The following is a 17,037-nucleotide window of genomic DNA, read 5'->3' as shown; positions in this document are numbered from 1 at the left end:
TCATATTCAATTGTTTAAAACAAATTTGGGTTTGTTAATCGGCCTTACAAGAATTTGTCAGAAGTTAGGCAATGTGATCACATAGATCAATCTATTACCATAGATCATTTTTGCTATATGTTGGCGTACTCTCTTTTGAAACGAAGAATCATTCTATTGAATGAAACTATCTATCGATGAGTTTCTCATTCATATTACGTACATTACCACAACATAGGCTTTCTTCCTAGCAAGGATTATTGTAATAGGATAATGGCTAGGAGGATAAAGCATTATGGCATACATATGGATCATTAATATTGGTAGATTTTCTTCTAGATCTTCTACGTCTGGGCTGGTCACAAAGAAACCGGTTATGGGCCAAGGGGCCTACGCTACCTTGCATCTCCATTGCTCCTTCCTTTCCCATTGCTTTTGCCCCTAATAAAATGAATTAACCGAATTTACCAGACGTAGAGGCAAACTTTCCTAGCCTACCTAGTACATCTAGGGGAAATTGAATCCTCATTGCCTCCCATGAATCATCTATTAACAAAGGATCAAACAACGTTTGAAAAACTTCCGGCTCTGAAAAGAGAAAAGATTCTACTCCTTTTCTCATGAAGAGGTTCTTATCCATATTTGATAGATCAAATCTATGAAGAGAAATTTCTATGATTATTTGAGGAGATTTTACACATGTTCTCCATGGTAACTAGGTAGGAATGGTACGGATGCCTACTAAAGCCATCTCTGTCACACTTGCCTCTCCTAATGGCTAGTAAAAAGATATTTCTCATCTTAAACAAAGATCCATTTTTTTATCCCTAGAGGAAAAGCTACTAAACATGGTAAAGATTTTAGAAATTGATATATTGATTCCTCTCATTTCATCAAGAAAAAGATTCTAGATGGAAGTATTTTCCCTTTATATTTAAAAGCATAATTTGGGTCGTGAACTCCAAATAATAGGATGGAGGGAAAATTATCCTCCCAAGGTTAGTGGTATACTGTCAATACCAAAAGGAATGTATAAAACAATGCTTCCATAAATTCGATTGTAGTTTATAATTAATAGAGATAGCTTTCATCCAATTGTTACCTCAGCGGAAAAAAGGTATTTCTTATCCAATAAATGATCTTTTTCTGCCAGAAATATTATATTAATTTTCTCATATAACAATAACCTTATATCTCAAATATAAAGAACACATATATAATAGGATTATCCTATTGAAGCTATCGAACATCAACACTCCATGTTAGCTTAGAAGGATAACCGCATAAGAATAAATATTACTTCAGCGTAATATTACAAATAACAATTTTAAGGATATCTCAAAAGATTTTCACCATTTGATATTGCATTCGATATCATGAGTATTGGTCTTCTAGAATATCAACACATGATATTCACCAAGTACTGAAAAGCTTTTGATATCACATCTAATACCAAGCGTATTGGTCTCCCAGAATATCAATCATATTCACCAAGTACTCAAAATAAGGTTTGATATTAGATCTAATATCAAGAGTATTGGCCTCCCAGAATATCAATGATATTCACCAAATACTCTTTGAGTAACGACCTTCAAGAATGTTGAGATGCAAGACATTCACCATATACTCAATTTGTTTGATCTCATAATACAATTTATTGTAAGATCATCACCTTATAGTAACTTCTGCAAATACAAGTGACATCATTTGGAAGTCGTCACTTGCTCAAGATGTACATAGGGGGTAGGCCCATTAAAATCACATAGTCACAAGGTCTATTCATGAATCATAGTCCTCTTGATTGCTACAATTGATCACTAGAAAATCCATCTCAACATGTTTTACTCCCTCTAAATCAATATGATTGTGAACACCGAAGGTTGACTGAATTATATTCTCTATATGCTCCCTCTCTTTCAAGGTTGCCTTTGATCCCTCTCAATCTCCCTCTTTTTCTTGCAATAACATTCTTGGAGGAAAAGATCAAGGAAAATAGTTCATAGTGTAATGAAAATAAAAAATAATTAGAGAGAGACTAAAGTAATACTCAAGCATAATAAATGAATCTACATAACAATATAAGAACATCCTAATAATATATATATAATGTCACATAATGATAGAACTTGTGCTTATTATCATAATCTTATCAAAGGAATTTTATTACATAATTACTTATTCCAATATATATCACATTTATATTTGTGAATCTTATTACATAATTACTTATTCCAATCTATATCACATATATATTTGTTACTTTTATTAATAAATTGATTTCAACATATATCACATATGCATCCCTTTACAGTTATGTAGAACCCAATGCATTTAATGCTAGACAAGGACCACTTTTCCTTATATTGATCATGAATGATAGTTTTATAAGGGTGACTTAGTATTTGACTCCATCCAATAATGCTTGCCTTTGTTCTTTGTGAGGTATGCATGCCTCCATGCACGGGTTTGGAGTGTAACCCTATTTGCGTACACTACACCCTATATCACATGATAATCTTCTTAACGTTTGCAGAAGCATGGATGCATATATATTTGCAAAACCTTATCAATTGCACAGGAAATTATATAATCCATAGCAAAGCATATATGGTAAATGTTCCTCTTACAGTTGCAAAACCTTCTAAATTGCGTGGTAAAGCTATTTGTCATATGCAATAACATTGCAATTGATATTGTAGTTTTCCTTATTGACAAACAATGTGCATTTCTTAGTAATCGCTAATAATATGACTTGACAATCATGGTAATTACTGTTTTAGCCAGACAGTGATTGCCTTTATGTAATCAACAACTTATCTTTATGTTTTGTCTTACTGTCGAGTGCTTATTTATCATAGCCTTCCAATATATTGCATTCTTTTAAGACTGATCTACAAATTTCACAATCAATTAAATGTAGATAATCCCATCAATGTGATAGTGCCTCTCAAGATTACTTTTCTAGAATGTTGACCTGCTCTGAGACCATGTTAGTTTTTCGAGGACCGTTGCAAATGTACTAAGCACTGCCATTGTATTTGGTATGCGTGTTCCAAACTTCCAAATGCAACATCTTCTTAGATTTATATATAGAGAATAGGCCATGAATAGACATGTCCCTTCATAAGAGATGTCTATTCATTAATCAAGTAATTATTATAATAACAAATTTAATCATATATATATATATATATATATGTATGTATGTATTATTTTATTTTATTTTCATATAACAATAACCTTATATCTCAAATACAAAGAACACATATATAATAGGTTTATCTGACTGACGCTATCGAACATCAACATCAAGAATAGATGTAAGAGAGAAATCAAATAACTTTTATGAATACATCCTGAATAAGTTTATTGAATATAACTCAATTAAAGTTATGAAATAACTTTAAGGACGTGATAGTTCTTAGTCAACAAAAAAAAATTTGAAGTGCATTCCTTGCTTTACATTTCTAGATTGTATATCCTGGAAGTGAAATAAATTACAACTTACCAGACTGAATAACTCCTACTTTTCTTGTAATAAAGTAGAATTAAATTATCAAAGTGTATAGAATGAAAGATCTCTTGCTTTGCAATTTGAAAAATGATGCAAACTATGTTTACCGTATAGGGTAAAAGGATACTTATCGCATGTAGTATAGTAAGATATAACATAGAACAAATACTTTATTCATATACACAATATGCACTCCAAGTACAATGCTTATAATAATGATTATGATGATGTCTCAATAGTCCCTACCGGACAGTGTACATATACTTTCCTAAAGGGGTGACTCAACCATCACATGCCCTTTTAGATACAATTCTACCTGTCGGCTACAATATAGAATTTACCGACAACATCATCCCCCCCAAAAAGTAAAGTCGTCTCCAGACAACAAAATAGAGACAACCAAAACTCAAATTACAACCAAAACAAATAATTATATCAATATTTAGACACTAAGAAAAGGGATGCATCCCTGGTGTAGTAATTGTTCATGCTCTAAGCTCGTTCAACTCTACTCGTAGCTTATACACTTGCTCCTTCTGTACTTTCAATTCTACTTTAGCCTCCATCTGAAGCTCCAAAGCTGATTGCATCATTTCAACAATCTCTCCAAGCTCTCTCTTTCTCCTCTGTTGCTAATTGTTCCTTCTCCACTGCCACCTTTTGTAGTTGACTCTGTTGGGCTAACAATGCTACCCTCTCGGATTCCCAAGCTGCCCTTTCCACGGCTACCCTGGTAGCTAACTCCTCTCAAGTCCTCTCTACTGCTACCTGGTCTACCTGGCTCCTCTGAAAGGGTATAATATGCATCCTTATGTATCTTGACTATCTCCTGAGTCAAAGCCTCTACTTGGCTCTCCATACCTGGATCTCTCGTAGTGGCCCAATCCTAGCGGATCTCTGTAGTCTCCACACTTGGCCATCCTTGCTCCTCAATACAAACTGTAAAGGCTTTCAGACATCCTAATCTCATGAAGGATATCACACTCCCTAGCTCCTTTACTATTGAATCCAAGGCCTATATCTCTGCAGAGGCCACGTCTTGGTGAGCCCAAGTCGCTAGAGTCACTATATCAGAGAAGAATGCCTCTCTCGTCACTGTTTCTGGCGCTACTAGAGGCTATTGCTGAGCACCCATAGCCCTCTCTACTGCTTCTGCCATCTGCTCAACAACGCTATGTGGTAGTCCATCAGTCTGTGTCGGGCGACTCTCCTCTACTTGTGTCTGTAGAGGATCTTCCTCCAAAGCTACTTCTCACATAGGTGTGTGAAGGTATGTTGCTCGAGGTGCTGGTGTACAGTGAAACCTCATACTTAGGTACGTGCCCAACCTCTGAGTTCTGCTCTCTCTGTCTGGCTCCTCAAGTGATGCTAACAATGTTGTATCCATTGTAACCACTGCATTTGAACCCACTACATCCAAATGAACACTCAGCGTCCTCAAACCCTCACCTACTAGTATCTCCATCACTCTTTCCTGAGTGTCCATCTCCTCATCAGGTACTAGCACCCCAACCTCTGCCTATGGTATGGCTGGCAACATCTCTCGAGCAGGCTCCATCATTACTTTTGGAGCGGTTGTCACCATCGATGATGGCTGTGACTCTACAGCTACAACCTCTGGAATGGATAGTGTCTCTACAGCACGGTGAATCCAACTATAGCCAAGGTCATCACCATGGGCTATTTGAACTGGCCAAACCCCAGAATGTTGTGTGTACCTACTGGAACCAAGTGTGTCGTCATTGAGTGCAGGACATGGAAATCTCAATGATGTAGTTGTAATTACTTCCACCTCCTTGTCCTCCTCATCGGTCTCACTCTCCTCAGAAGTCTCCTCGCGACCAATGTCAGTATTTCCTTCATCTGGTCTCGGTCATTTCTATTTGACCGTGGTCTTGCTGCCAAGTGTATCGAGATGCCTCCACTGCATGATCGGGGGTTCACCTAGTGCGAGTGGTCCCGATTTGGCCTCTAGTGCATCGTTGGAGATCATTTGCATCATTGCCTCCAAGAATAGCCCAATGGCATAGTGTGACATGTAGGACGTCTTGTGCTGCAATGTCATAAATTCATACATCCGTTCTGCCAACAATGTAGCCCAGTCATATACTCTTCCATGTAAGATCATGTTCATCAGTGCCACTTGTGGGAATGAAATGTCAGAAGCGTGGTTGGATCCTGTGAGGCGACATTTTACTACATCCATAAGACAATGCTAGTGCCCTTCCTGCACGTTGGACTTCTTCAATCCTCTACCCTTTGACGTGTCTATGAGAGCTTCTTGCTCTATCTATGTCAAATCCCCACACATACCAACTGTATCAGTTGTGCCTTTACCTCTCAACTCAACTTTTTCGGTTTGTTGTCGATCTTCTTTCCCCTTGTGCATGCCTAGGTATTCTAAATACTCGTGTGAAGTCTATTGGTCTGAATGATATTATGAAGTTGCATCCCAGATAGGCAAACGTATTGGTTTGAGAGAACCTATCATACATTTCTATCATTGTGCGAAAAAACCCTTCATAGTCCCAAATACAAAATACAGGCATTTGTATTACCCATTCAACCTATGCCTTCCGAACATTGACCTTCACTGGATCATTATCAGGTGTCTCCTGCCACCACTTCCTACATTCTGCTCCATTCAACCCTTCAAATGGAACATTTTGCACTATGGGATTATCCGTCTCAGCCGGCTATGTTGGTTGCTTCCCTTTCTTTTTGCTTGGTCATGTACTTGTGCCTCCTACTACATGTACTCCAGATGGAAAAGTTCTTACATTTCTGTTCATGGCTGCAATTGTTGTTGAATCTTCTTCCAATTTCTTTTTCCAAGCCCTCTTATCGGTTGAATGCATAACTATCACCTTTTTGTCATTTTGCTTGAAGAAGACAAAACCGTTAGGTCAATTGCCTCTGTACACAACTTATATCAAAATTTTCTTTTACTTCTGATGACGTTCGTATAGATCTATTCAGTTCCTCCTTCCAATGCTCTATCTGGCTATACAGATGCAATGTTTCTCTCCTCTAGGGTTGTACGGCTGCTCTTCCCTTTGATGCAGAGCCACACCTTGGAAAGCTCAGGAGGAATAATCACTCGACTGAGTTACTTCAAGGGGAACGTACATCAATCAGGATCGAAATAAAAATTGTACTAGACAAGATCTGCACTCATTCTTTATGATTGCCAAACAAATCCGATTTCACAATGTTGAAACAACTCGATAATGTCGTGGATTCTGCTGTCTAATTCCTCTATATATATATATAAAAAAAAACCCGAGGGTTTCCTATCTTCTATAATATGTCAGCAAGGCTCCTATTCTGTCTTTGTTACAGCAGACCGAGTGTGGGATGCATCCCCTTTAAATTACATTCACGCCCTCCTTCGATATGAATTTGGTTGCCGAAATATGGGTAACCGTGAACATGCTCTCGCATTGTTAATCCATAGAGAGAGCCGATATTCCCACTTCATGCGACACTTAATCTCTTACCAGCAATGGAGGGACGATGTTAATAATGATGATCACATATAAGAGGAAGTAATATAAAATGGATTCAGCCGCTGTCCTGTAGAGTGCACGAAGATGCTTCCCCTAGTCTTCTCCTTGCGGCTTCAACTCCAGCTCGAAATTCCCAATGCTGAGTTCGGCCTTTTCATTCCTTTATACATGAGTCGGCTCTCCCTTATCTTCTTGATCGCCATGGTCACTGGTGCGGTTTCTCTTTATTCAGACCTCGTTCCAATACGAAAAAGAATATATATCTATTCAAAAAAAACCGAACCTACTGTTCTAAAGCTGAACAAGACATGCACAACAAAACCGAACTTTTTTCTTTTTTTTATTCTACTCAAACTCGAATGTCTCTTACATGGCCTCCTTACCTATTTAAAACTGACTATCCTTTTCTAATAAAAGGATGAGTTACGTTTTTTCGTCTTCTATCCAAGAAAAGGATAAGAAACCGAAAACCGCCAACCACCTATTATTGGACTCTGACAATCATGCAGTAGGCCACATGTTTCTTTTCCGTCTTCTATCCAAAAAAAGGATAAGAATCCGAAACTGCCTACTACCTATTATTGAAATCTGACAATCATTAAAACTATTCAAATTTAAAGAATCTACACCCAGTCCTAGGTGGCTATATTTGGAGAGCTCATCGAACTGCTACTCTAGGTATGCCACCACATATAGGACGTTTATTGAAAATATTAAATTTAAAACATACAAAAAATAAACCTTTATTCTATTTCCCGCTCTGCTACTGCAGCACCCTTCTACCAAATTGTTTCCTACAGAGTGTGTTTCATACCAAGTTATAACTTGTTTCTTCTTGCTACCATATAGTGCGATACCAATCTTCAATGGCAAAGCCATATGGTTGTATGATATCAATTCCTCTTTCCCTGTTCTTCTGTACAGCGGGCTCTCTCTGCGATGCTCTATTTGCATAAAGACCGTACAGTGCTTCTGAGTTCCTTATGATGTTGTTCTTATACTGTACGGTCGTACGGTTGGCTTCTTCCTTCCACAGCTATCCATACGGTATCCTTTCTTTCAACTGCTGGTCGTACGATCAAACTTTACTCTTTTGGCTGATGTCTATATGGTGGTGTGTAATCTATTTCCTATTGGGCCATATGGTTACCTTTGGTTTCCTCTCAAAGCCACTGTTCCTACTCTCAAAAGCCGTACAGTGGTCTTCTCTCAATGTTTTTACCATACGTTGGGTTCTCTCTGTCTCTTTGTTTGTGTGAAGGTTGTACAATGGCCAAGTGCTTAATGATGCTTCCCTCTGCCTTCCTTGTACGGACCATACGGTATATTTATGCGTCCTCATACAGTGTGAAATTGTCTGTTCTTTTACTTTACCATACGGTATTCACCCAGTCGTGCGGTGACCTTCTGTTACTATACAATGAGCTTATATGCTCTTCTTGATGTTGATCGTATGGTCTCTACTTCCTGGTAGCCGTACGGTATTCTCTCCTGCCAAGTCGTACGGTGGCTTTGATCTCCTATTGCACTCAATACACCTCCTTTCTCAAGTCCTATGGTACAGTCATCTCTTCATACAAGTATTTCTCGACTGTAAGGTGCATTATATGGCTTTCAATTGCTATTCTATCATTGCTTTATTGCAATTTTACATTCTTTATTATTATTAGCACTTATTTTACATATCTACAATACTACTTTTTATTCCTTCTTATGCTGTCTCTGAATTGTTCATCCACACGGGCACTTTATTTCTTTCATGATAGATTTTTAGCTTCAACCCATTCACTGCATTAGCCACTTCCTTTCCATTGAGCATCCATAATTTGATTGCTCCATTATTGCCAACTTCGCGGACCTTGTATGGTCTGACCCATTTAACTTTAAATTTTCTTGGTCTAATCTCATTATGCCCATTATACTTTAAAACTAATTGGCCTAGTTGAAATTTATTCAATTTTAAATGCTTATCATGCCATACCTTACACCTGTTTAGTGTAACTTTTGTGGCCCATTGTTCTTGCAGTCGTCGCTCGTCTAGTTTATTTAAATTGTATGATCTCTCCCTCAAACTTTCCATATCTCCTAGTTTAATCTTGATCACGATCCTTGAACTTGGTACCATGAATTCCATCAATACCATGGCCTCTTGCCCATACATCAACTGAAATGGGATGTGTCTGGTGGTTACCTTGTATGAAGTACTTTACACCCATAATGTTGATGATAGCTTTTCTTCCCAAACTTCTCCCTCAACTGCACGCAACTTATAAATCACTCTGACTAGGATCTTATTAGTAGTTTTTGCTTGTCTGTTGGCTCTCAGGTAGTACGGGATCGACAAAGAATGGTAAATTTTGAACTTGGTAGTTAGCAGTCAGATGACGTGATTGACAAAGTGTCCCCCGTAGTCACTTGTCAATTGTAATAGAATCCCGTACCTTGTGATTATTTGCTCGTAGATAAATTTTGTTGTGCTCACTGTAGAGTTGTCAAGTAGAGCCCGTGCCTCTACCCACTTGGTAAGGTACTCTATCGCTACCATGATGTACCTGCATCTTCTAGTTTTACTTACCTTAAGGGGTCTGACAAAGTCCAACCCCCATTTCTCAAATAACTCATATGCCTATGAAGGATTGAGAAGCATGAAGTCCCTCTTCAGTGTTTTCCTAGCTCTTTGACATGTATCGCATGCCATGACCCACTCCCTGGCATCGTTGTGCACAGTCGGCCACCATAACCCTACCAGAAGTATCTTCCACACAATTGTGTCTAGCCCCATGTGTCCTCCTACTAGTCTCTCGTGTGCTTCCTTCAACACCTTAGGAATCTCCTCTTCCAGCATGCACCATTTTACTATCTGATCGGGTCTCATCTTATATAGTAACCCATTGATCAATTGAACTATTCGACTCCTTAGCATGAGCTTCCTCCTCTCATTTGGTGACATTTCGCTAGGAAACTGTCCCATCGAAAGATATTCTCTAATACGCGTGTACCAAGATGGTAGTACGGCAATCTGAAATAGCTGTGCATTAGGAAATCATTGTTGACCCCCTCTAGTGGCTCTCCTGATTTTATCCTCAACAAGTGATCCACACTTACATGACTCTTTCCTGGCCAAACCACAATTTTGAATGTGAATTCCTGCAATAGTAACCATCACCTACTTATCCTTCCATGGATTATCGGCTTGCTTACAAGGTATAACAACGCTTAATGATCCACATAAAATATGAACGGTGTCGCCAGTAAATAATGCCTAAATTTTTGTACTCCATTGTCATGTCCCCTATTTTTCTAATAAAATTCAATAATATAATGAGTCAAAGAAATAATTAATCTTAAGCGAGAACATAATATTATAATAATTATGTTGATAATAATACTATAATGTGATAGTAGCCAAGAAGGAATAATTAACAAAAAACATAATAATAATATTATAATATTATTATAGTATTATAATAATATTATTAAATATATTATGATAATATTATAATAATATCAAAAAGGAATATCATAATAAAGATGACTATAATAAAATATTATTAAAAGGGTGATATAAGATAATATTAAATAAACATAATACCTTAATAATCAATGGTTAATATAATCAAAATTATAAATGTAATTATTATTAAACTAATTGCTTCTGATCGGTCATGTCTTTTGAGATCAATATGGAGTGGGTATATAATAGAGAATAGATTTAAAGGAAGGGCATCAGAAAAGATGATAAGAAAATATATGGAAACACTGAAAGATAATCAATAACATTAAGGTTTTTAGGTTAATGTCCCTATTTCTAAACAGGAGGAACTGAGGACATTACATGCGTACACCATTCTGAGTGCTTCTCATTCTGTCGTACTTTTATTTTTCTCCACTTTAGGTAACAGTCTACTCGCAAAGTATACTAGATGATCTAGTCTGTGGTCACCTGTCTGTGCCAGTGTTGCTCCAATCACACAGTTCAATGCATCAACATGAACATGAAACTCCTTATCCCAGTTCGGATAAGCTAGGATTGGTAGTGTGGCTAACCTCATTTTCAGTCCATCGAAAGCTTCATTCTACTCCACTTCCATTTATAAGATTCGCCCTTGCAGGTTAGTTTGTCTAGTGGGTAGGATATTTTCGCAAAGTTCTTGATGAACCTTTAGTAGTATCCAATATGTCTGAGGAATGATTTTACCTCTGATACAACTGTCAATGGTGGCATATCCAAAATTACACGAATTTTATCAAGATTCGTCTTTAATCCTTCTTTGCAGACTATGCATCCTAATAGCTTCCCTTGTGGCACCATGAACCTGCACTTCTTCGGATTAAGTGCCTATCTCGCTCGTCTGCATCTTTCCATGCATTCTTCGAGTGTTGTTATAGTTATCTTCTGTGCTAAAAATTGACCAGTCATCTAGGAATGCCTTAAAGTTTCCGACAAACATTTTATCAAATATGTGTAAGATAATTCTCTAGAATGTTGCCGGAGCATTACATAGTCCGAACAACATCCTGTTATAGGCATATAGTCTATCTTCCACTGTGCATGTTATTTTCAACCAATCTTTTTCAGTGATGGATATCTAGTTGTATCCAAAGAACCCATCCATGAATGAATAAATTTCATGCCTTGCAACTTCTTCCAGAATGCTATCAGTAAATGGTATCGAGAATAGATCTTTAATCATTATTGCATTTAGGCATCGAAAGTCTATGCATATTCTTATGTGGGTGGTCATTCAAAGATATCACAATCGGTGATACCCACTCACTTGTCTGCACCCTAAAAATAATTCTTGCTTCTAGCATCCTGTCAATCTCATCAGTGACCTGTGCGGCATAATTTTTGTTCATCCAGTACATCTGCATCCATACGAACACTGCACCTTCTATCAATGATATTCGGTAGACACATAACTCTGGCGGTACTCCTTTCAAATCATTATACGTCCATGCAGACAACTCCTTATACTTCATAAATATTTTGAATGTTGCTGCCTTCAGAACTGGATTCTAGTCATCTCCCACAAAGATATTTTTTCGATTGGCTTCATCTCCTAAATTCATCGTTTTTATAGTAGGCTCTTTGTACTCTATAGGTTTGTCATTACTAAACATATGCGCTAGCATTTCATCTACATGTGCTTCCCCCTCCTTCACTTCGCTATACTCCTTCGAAAACTCATTCCCTTCTTTTCCCTCTTCGACTCCTAAAATGTTACAGCTAGGAAAGAGCTCGTAGTCCTCCATCTGCCAATGGAGTAAGCTGTTCACCAAGTCTAGGTTATCATCATTCGACCATCCTAATCTCAATATTCCTTCATCAGGTTCCATTCTTTTCTTCCCCTCATCATCACCTTTGCCTTCGCCTTCGGAATTCGACGATGTTGCCTCCTCACCTACCATATGTGTGTGCAGGTGATTATAAATCTCTGGCCTCTGCCTTCCATGGACAGAGTATTCTGTTTCTAGTCATGTTTCACCTTCACCTGTACCAGCCAGCCCCATCCAAGGATGGCATTGTAACCTTTCCTTTTTAACGATATGACCACAAAATCCAACAGGAATGGTTGTGATGTTAGTTACAGGCTATGCCATCAAGGTCTCTAAGGGCTTAATCCCATGTTGATTGTCAATGAGTACTTGAAATGTAGGTGGCCACAATGTAAGTTGTCCCAAATTTGTCCATATATCCTTTGATAGTACATTTACTCCTGACCCTCTATTGACGATTATGTCCATGAGTACAGTTCCCAGGATACCCATCTCTACTACTACCAGATGTCTTCCTGTAGTGAGTGCCAGTAGCATTGGGTCTGTTGCAGTCGCTCCACTACCATCCTTTCCTGTCTCTTTCATTGCTTTGGAGAGCGGTGTCATGTTCAATATCGTCGTTCACAACTGAGGCCTTGTCAGAAGAAGGTAACTTAATTTCATAGGAACTTTCATTTACATTACTTGCCTTATAATAATTTGTTCTGTCAAGTTCCTCTTCTAGGTGCCAATAATGTCTTTTGTTTGTAATTTTTCCATTTCCATTTGTTTTCCCAACTCCATTCGTGCTTGCTACAACCTCTTCTTTTCTTCCTCTGCATTTGGGTAGATTTCCTTCTTTGCTTGCTCACGAGTGATGGCTAATGTCTCCTCATCACATGTTTCGATGCTTAACAAGTTTAACCCTTGCTTAGGGCATTCCGAATCCTCGTAGTCTCCTGGACCATAGCATTTACATAGCAACTGTGGCATTTTCTTCATGGTACAGTCTCTAGTGAGGTGCCTCTAGAGCTTGCACGCACGACATTGTATCATTGACCATCCACTCGAGTTGTATTGTATCTAACTTCAGCCTCCATTATTGTTATTGTTATTGCCTCATCCGTGCTAGTTATTGTTCTAGTGCCCTCTTGAGGTTTCGTCATTGTTCGCGTTCATTCCTACTCCTACAATGGACACTTTCCACATTATTAACAATTGCTAATGTTCCTTTGTCTTCATATTGAACGGGCATTTCTTTGTGGAATGTCCCGCAATCTGGAAGATATCGCAAAATTGTTTTTTTGGGCAGGAGCCCTTTGTGTGGCCCTCCTCCTTACAATCCATACACCACAATTCCCCTTTCACCAAGTCAGGATTCTTTTTCAAATTTTTGAATTCATTCATCATCCATAACATATCCTTCTGCAATGCTCGAACTTCCTTACTTGATTCTTTGTCAATACTACTACTTTCAAAAGATGAATCATCTGAGTCCAACGATTTGTGTTTCTTCTTTTTTCTCGTTTTCTACTCTCTCTGGATCCATCACCGGATTATATGCATCTATGTACGATGCTAGAGGTACAATTTTCATCGTTTTCCTTAGTGTCGGTCGTAGCCCTTCAACAAACCATCTTTTCTTTAATCTGTCCACTGGTTGGCTCTCTATTTTCCCTGGCAACTCCTTCAACCTTCTTGCATATACCCAAATTGTTTCGTTCTTCCCTTGTTTCGTACTGTATATTTTCGCTACTATTTCATTATCATCGCTCAGTAGTCGAAATTCTGCTATGAATTCTTTCTTGGCATTCAACCATGTAGTTAATTTCGAAGGATCGGCATCCGAAAACCAATCAATCACTACACCCCGTAGGGTCATCGGAAACTGTCGGATCTAGTCATCTTGGTCCATTACACCGTTCACCATCCAGATCATTTCACATGTTTTACAATGTCTGATTGGATCGGTTGTCCCATCACCATTGAACTTTGGCAAATTTTCCTTTGGTCCTGCCATCGCTACTTTCTTCTGATTTTGTGATACTTGTTGTGTACCTGCATTGTTTTGAGTACCCCTATTGTTCTACACAGTCGCGCTACTTCGGACAATCGCCCTACTTCCAACAACCGTATTAGCTGGTGTGAAGGGATCTTCTTCAAGCGAAGTTGTTTGATTCTCTACTTGTATCCATTCATCGGGTGTATCGGAAACAAAGAGTTCACTCCATGCTCATGCTCCTTCGGCACTTCGAGCTATGTAGGTTACTTCCCTTCTATTCGGATTCTCTACCCTCAGTGTATACAAGTTAAGGAACTCCTCCTTTGTCTCTTCCACCAAATTCAATCGCTGTCGAGTTTCTTCTACCAATTCCTCAGCACTCCTCGATCTGCTAGGTGAATGCACTCCCTCCATCTATGTTCCTTCAACCTCTCAGTGTCCATCGATAAGTTGTTGAAGCTTTTGTCTGCACTTGGCCTATTGTGCTAAAATTAATACTTCTTGAGTTGTGCGTATTTCATTTTTATCTTTTATCTTATTCCTATCTTTATTAATCATATTCGGCATTAATCTTCATAACACTTCCTTTGTTCCAGGTTCGACTGGCAAGGGTGCCAAATGTTTATTGTACAGGGTAAAAGGATACTTATCGCATGTAGTACAATAAGATATAACACAGAACAGATACTTTATTCATATACGCAATATGCACTCCGAATACAATGCTTATAATAATGATTACAAATACTTTCCCGAAGTGGTGACTCAATTGTAACGCGCCCTTTCGGATACAATTCTACCCGTCGGCTACAATATAGAATTTACCAAAAACAAACTCTTACCCCTAAGTGGATCCTAGATGTTTTAAAATTTTAATTGTAACAAAAAATCCGAATATCAATTGAAGTATGTTTAACATCAGTGATTGTGCATAAATAGAATCTCCTATTAGTGTGGCCACCATTACAATAGTGGATCATGTCTATCAGAATCTTAAGATGGTGACTTATAATCTTTGTTGGTCAAGGGTGTGCATTCAAATCTTCTGACTAACAACTAAGGATGAAAAATGTTGAGCTAATGCAACTGTTATGATTCAATGATAGTTGTTTTGAATTTTCTATTCTAGAATCGAGTTTATCATGCAACCCTAGTTATTTTCCAATATTACACTATTGATAATGAAGCAATTTCTTATGATAAAATCATTTATGGTTTAATGAGGATTTTTAAACCAGTGAATCCATTATACTTTTGCATAAGATTCATTGCTAAGAATTAGTTTGTAATATTCCTAATCGAGGTTCAATTTAGTAGTCTTGTAAAGAGAATACAGTTTTATTAGTGACCGTTTGGAATAAATGAGAGAGCACCCACATCCACTAAACAGGTTGAGCATCCACAACAAAATGAATGAAAATACCATGCATTGACTACCTTGTGGATTTGGCATCGTTTCATGGTGAAGACTAGGTTACATGTTTTACAGTCATACAGATCAAAATATAGGAAAGTAAGGAAGGGTAATACAGTACACTTCAGTACGATGTGTGTGCAATCCAAAATGGATGGAATACAATGCATTAATTGACCTATGGAAATTACTATTCTTATGGGAGAGTTTCCCACAATATTTCCAATAATGTTCAATGGCTATTTAAGGAGGGTTGTTATAAAACCTGGAAGGACTACTATTATATTGCCAGGACTGAGCCTTGGAAAAGTTACCCTTTCTTCATGGAAGAGGCTAAGTTATTTGTTTAAATGCCATCCAGATCTCAATCTAGAGCATTTCCTGTCATTCATAATTTGCCCATGTTTTCTTCATTGTTGATTATTCATCTAGTTCCTACAATAATATAAATCTTTTCAAATTCGAGTGCATTTAGTAGGTTTAAGCAAAGTGAAACAAATAGCCAGCAAAGAGATGCTGATTAAAATTCACCATTGTCATAGCCAAGCCTCTTCTATTGGTCATAACTGTTGCAGGGACAAAATGTTTATAATTGTCCTTTCAAATGGCCTCTAAAACCCTACGCGTTTCAAATAATACAATATCATTTCAGGTAATATGCACAACTATGACCATTATTTTTCAAAAACATACTTTATGAGAAAATTTACCTGCTTAAGAGCCACAGCCAATCCAGTTATAGTGTGGTTGTGAGGGCCACCTTGAAGACCAGGGAACACAGCTGCATTAATTTTGTCCTCATAATCATACATAACCTTCATGTAAACAAGGTGGAGGTGAGCGTTGTTCAACTTAATGTTCAATTTCTAAATTCTGAAGATGACAAGAAGTGCCATTGATTACAATATTGTTCCCAACAGATATTCATACATAGTATTTGATGTGGATCATGACATTCATATTCCTAAACAGATATCATGTGTTCAAAACATTTGATCTATAGAGTTTAAATTGAGACTGCATTCTCTCTCCAGTAAGACCAAACTCAGTCATTACAAGTGCCTAGATAAACATTTTTGTTCTAATCAGAAAATAGGAATCTATAAAATAGAACAGACCAAGCCCAGTTGCAAGAACACCAGTCACTTGACATTGTGTACCTCTTGACCAAGTTTATTAACTTCCTTGAGGCCTTTCCGATAAAATATCATTGCACCTCGTGGACCACGAAGTGACTTATGTGTTGTTGTAGTCACTACATCTGCAAAATCGAATGGAGATGGAACAACACCACCTGCTACCAGTCCACTTATATGTGCCATATCCGCCAACAGCACAGCTTTTTGTTTGTCACAAACCT

General features: G+C 37.8%; 1 protein-coding gene across 1 annotated transcript in view; it reads right to left on the bottom strand.

Annotated features, from left to right (window-relative positions):
* The window catches only part of LOC149554712 (serine hydroxymethyltransferase 2, mitochondrial-like), a gene marked incomplete at its 5' end in the record, with an annotated part of 50,881 nt that extends 33,844 nt beyond the window's left edge, over nucleotides 1–17,037 (bottom strand). Inside the window, 2 exon segments of the mRNA XM_089828765.1 lie at nucleotides 16,388–16,492; nucleotides 16,838–17,037. Of these exon segments, the coding sequence (XP_089684891.1) occupies nucleotides 16,388–16,492; nucleotides 16,838–17,037 (305 nt within the window).

Source organism: Cupressus sempervirens, chromosome 5 (assembly GCF_028749045.1).
Source record: "Cupressus sempervirens isolate cs-2001-9-10 chromosome 5, ASM2874904v1, whole genome shotgun sequence".
NCBI lineage: Eukaryota > Viridiplantae > Streptophyta > Pinopsida > Cupressales > Cupressaceae > Cupressus > Cupressus sempervirens.
Note: the sequence above shows the minus strand (reverse complement) of the source record. Positions and strands in the feature narration are given on the sequence as shown.